Here is a 4,742-nt window from a genome sequence, read left to right on the forward strand (position 1 = left end):
TATATATATATTCCCACTAAGCATGGAGAAGGTTATACAATTAATTTAATATGACAAAGAAAACACATCCTGGGAGTTTAAAATATTTTTTAACTAAATCTAATCTTTAATCTTACAGACTGAATGTCCAGTGTTGGAGGAGTTCCTGCCACGTTAAGTGATGATAATCAGATCAGGTCAGACCAGTTTTTTTTTTTTCTTTTAAGTCAGTATTTTTTTATTACTATTACTATTATTTTTTTTTACCAACAAACCTTAAAGAGCCCTTAACTTTTCATCCCTCACTTCCAATAGATAGAATCCATTTCAGCCAAATATAAACTGCTAAACCACTTTAGCACTTTTCCTCAGACATTGCAGAATTAATTTATTCTTTGCAAGATTTCTCTAATCAGTTCTCGTGTTTTTGTTGCCACAAAGCTCTTTAATCCCAGTGCATTCTGGGTTATGGTGTAAAGGTTAGTCATGTTTAGTAATCCCCGAATAATTAACCTTTTTATTTTTGTTGATTTAAAAAAATGATGTTTGCAGCCCAAACCGATGTTTTTTGTTTTGTTTTATTTGCTACATATAAAAATGTGAATTGATTTGCATGTGACTGATTTAGATGTAGCATTTTGTTTTAAAGAAGAGAAACAAAAAAATGATTTTTTTTTTTTTTAAATTAAGCCAGGCAAAAGTGAAGCCAGAACAGCACAAAGCAAACTTTCTAGTAAAAAATATATTTTTTCTTTCACTTTATGCAAATGTAAATTGTGTTTTTTTGTTTTTCAGTGATTGAAAAAAGCTTTGAAATGTTTCATGAGTATTTATTCTGTCACTACACCACAACGTTTTTCTTTATTTATTGGGAGGAGCCGTAATTTTGGTCCCAGTTTGTTCAATTTGAATGTTCCCGTTGCTTTACAGATATTTAGCTCAACAGCTGCTGCTTATGTGCCTTTATCATTAATATTATTATCTTAAATTTGGACAAGACGTCTCAGATTTCAAGAAGGAAGCAAGTTTACTCTAAATTTTCTCGCCGTTCACTGAGCAGAGAATGAATGTTGCAGAATTTATTTGCTAAAAGTTAAACTGATGTTTTTGTTGTTGTTTTTTCTCTGCTGTTTCTGGAAGGAAAGTGTTTCTGAAGGTTTCTTGACCAAACGGTTCGAAAGGAAAGTGTGTTTTAACCTGAGTTCACAGATCAAAACAGGAGTTTAATAAATAAAAGTATTTCTGTCTCTGTGGGACGACCATAGGGCTCATAGGACCTGCAGATGTGAATTTAATTGGAAATATTTCATTTCTTCCTCAGCATCACTTCTGTCCTGTTTTTATGGAGTAAATGTTGAGTTCAATAAAATTTACACCAATAAAAGTGTAAATATTGAATTTTTTAATAGTTGCGTTATCATAATAAAGGTGTGGATTTATCTTTTTGATATTTTTGAAGAGGAAAATTAAAGCAATTACAATTTTAAACAGTGAATTTCTGAAAGACTGTCGAAATTTGCTGAGTTAAAGCAAAAAGTAGCAAAAGACTAGATAAAAGCTAAACATCAAAATGCTTTTTAAAGCAGTATCTACATGCTAAATGTCGCAAAAGGCTGGTTAAAATTAGCTAAAAGCTAGCTGAACRTAACCTCGAGACAAAAACAGCAAGTTTGATGATTGAATGTCAGAGATCTTCATGTATTTCTATGAGGAAAGCATTTGTAAATAAAGCTAAATATTTTAAAATGTATAAAACGGACGAAAACCAAAAGTCATAGCAGCCATCTCTTAAATGCGCTCAACATTTGCAAAAGTACAAGTGGTTTGAAAAATGTCTTATAGCTTTCACACAATGATGAATCCGAAAATAAAAACATGCAAGTTTTTCTCCAATTAGATGAACAAGTTTGTGGGTTTTTCTTGAATTTTTGCAGAAAAAATAAGTCAACTTTAAACGCTGAGTGAAGCTCTGAAGGGCTTTGCGGAAATTTTCTGAGTTAACTAAAAAAAAAGCTATTTTAGCTGAAATTTAAAAATGTCAATAGGCTAAGCTAAATACATCAAAACACTAGTTATATCATAGTTTTGCAAAGCAGTAGCTAACTGCTAATTGTACTTAAAGGCTAGTAAAAGTAGCAGAAAGCTAATTTCTGGAGAGAGTAAGTGATGAAATATATGTCAAAGAAAATGTTTTCAAGAGATTTCATGTCTTTTAATTGGGAATACATTTGTAAATAGAGCAAAATATTTTTAAATATATAAAATTTATTTAAAAAAAAGTCATAGCAGCCAATTTCTTAAGTGAGATAAACATTCTGATATATAAATTTCAAAAGTAAAAGCAGTCACATTACAAAAATCCTCCACATTAATATTCATTTCAAATTAAAGGAAGACACAAATATGCAAATTTTTATCTCCAGGGTGAATGTGTGTTTCTCACACTCTGACAGGAAGTGATGGCATGAATGGCATCTGATCACCGCCGTGATGCGAAGCTGAAGTTTTTACAACCTGGAGGATTTGTCTGAACAGGATGGAACACGTTCCTCAGCCGTGAACTCACCCGGCGCTGAATCGACAAACTCAGAGCTGACGTGCTGATGGACGAGAACAAGTCAGTGATTAGGAAACACCAGAAAGAGCCGGTCATACGTTAAATTCTACAACAAGTCAGATAACGATGAGTTCAAATGACGTTTATGCAAGAAAGGCCTGTGGGTGATGTCAAAAATATATTTTAGTAAACTTTTTTTAAAAGCAAAAAAACTACAAACTAAACACAAACAAAATGCAGCTAAATGGATTTACACAACAATCCATCGTGTGTTTGTCCTTCATACCATTATTTAAGTCATGTTTTCCATAAACCAATTACTGCTTAGATATGCAGCATTCAGTCACTTGATTAGACTCACCTGATACGGCCACTAAACCTTTCCACGCTTTGCAAACTCAAATGTTTTTGTGTTTTCCTGTCAAATCATCAAAACACATTTGCCCTTTTTTTGTAGGACAAACGCTGCCAGAGTTGTGGGAATCAGACAGCCATGAGGGCAGGTTGAGGGTTTTCCGCTGATGTGAGCACCAGTGATGGAGGGGAAGAGGGTATATTTAGAGAAGGTGATGTCAGAGTTGACAGATTCAGGCTCTTGGCACCTTCTGCGTCTCTCTTTGTCGAGTCCAAACACAGCAAGGTAAAGAAGAAAAATTACTGAAACAAGCTGCTGTTTTAAAACTCTAACCCTGGCTTTATAAGAAAGTGTGTTCAGGATTTTTTTTATTATCTGTATTATTTTAATCAACAGCATCATGGAAGCTGCCATCAACACCATCGTTTCCCAGTTCAAGGTGTACGCCGGGCATGACGCGTCCTCCAACACGCTGAGCAAAGATGAGTTCCACAAGCTGGTGAGCTCCCAGCTCCCCAACTTTGTCAAGGTTTGTCTCTTTATTTTTCACATCCTGATCAACTTATTGACTTCACAAAGGTGACAAACTGAACAGCACTGAGAAATCTTACAAATATGTTTGACTGATTCAAACAAGGACCAAAAATTATCATCGTTGTCATTTTGTGATGTGTTCTGTTTCTGTAAAAGCATTATTTATGTAATGTGTCTGTGAATATTTAACGATTATTACCAGATTTTACGAGTTTACATGTAAAGTACTTCATATATTCTTATAGCTAAAACATTAGGATGTTATTTTAAAAATCAAATTTGTAATTAAAGACTTTACTGTGGCATTTTTATAGTCACTAAATAAGTATCACAGTGCTGCACAAATATATTAAATATAGTGCATTACAATATTTGTTAAATAATTTCATTCTGATTGCTTGGAAATGTTGGATCTGATAAAAAAAAAAGGCAGTTTAAACAAAATACACAGTACATTTTCATAAAAAATAACATTGTAAACAATTAACATCTTACCTGTTGATGATAGATCTTTGAATCTTCTGCAGTTTGGAGAATTGGAGTCTAAATCTGGCTGGATTGATGAGCTAATGGCTAGTCAGAGCCGGATCTAGACTAAGGTGCAATACTGCCGTGCTGACACAATTCCAACCTAAAAACATTTCAAGCTTTAGAAGCAGCTTCAGCTAGCTGTAGCACTTCCAAATCAACCAGGGGCACGTTTGCTGGAAACATTACGTTTCTTGTAGAATAACCTGAGAAACTGACAATTCAGASTAGCCATGAGCTCGTCATTTTGATCAGAACTGGGCTGAAACTGTTCAAAGAGCTATCTAGAACAAGTAAGATATTGACTATTTATAACCTAAATAATGTGATTCTAAAGAATTTTATTGTGAAGAAATTTGACGTGATCACATTTTTTTTTTTAGCTCACTCAGTCCTCGGGTGTCCGGACAGTCTCTGAGTGTATCTATTAACCATCAGTGTCTCTGATCGCCCACAGAACGCCAGCGATCCCGGAGCTGTCGACAAGCTCATGAGCTCCCTGGACGAAAACAACGACGGGGAGCTGACGTTCTTCGAGTTCTGGCAGCTGATTGGAAAACTGGCAAGCAAACAGGGAGGCTTCAGCCAGTAGTTGACTCTCTCTCTCACTCTCTCTGTTGCACAACACCAATCTAATCAGTTTATTCAGGCCGTCCAGCTGTAAACTGAAGGGCGTTTGAATTCCTCCATCAGTGCCACATGTGTACATTCTTAGTTAACCATTTGTTGAATGAGGGGAACTTTGAATTAAAGGCTCTTTTGTTTGGAAACTTCATCCACCCACTCTCA

At 34.9% G+C, this 4,742-nt stretch overlaps 1 protein-coding gene across 1 annotated transcript; it reads left to right on the forward strand.

Annotated features, from left to right (window-relative positions):
* The first annotated feature begins 8 nt into the window (after positions 1-8).
* On the forward strand, positions 9-4,742 carry s100a11 (S100 calcium binding protein A11). The gene is made up of 5 exons (XM_014009211.1): positions 9-176; positions 2,433-2,596; positions 2,994-3,176; positions 3,288-3,420; positions 4,411-4,742. The coding sequence occupies exons 3-5, from the start codon at positions 3,073-3,075 to the stop codon at positions 4,543-4,545; spliced, it is 372 nt and encodes a 123-aa protein (XP_013864665.1). The 5' UTR covers positions 9-176; positions 2,433-2,596; positions 2,994-3,072; the 3' UTR covers positions 4,546-4,742.

The sequence above is a fragment of the Austrofundulus limnaeus genome, unplaced genomic scaffold (assembly GCF_001266775.1).
Source record: "Austrofundulus limnaeus strain Quisiro unplaced genomic scaffold, Austrofundulus_limnaeus-1.0 Scaffold56, whole genome shotgun sequence".
Lineage (NCBI taxonomy): Eukaryota > Metazoa > Chordata > Actinopteri > Cyprinodontiformes > Rivulidae > Austrofundulus > Austrofundulus limnaeus.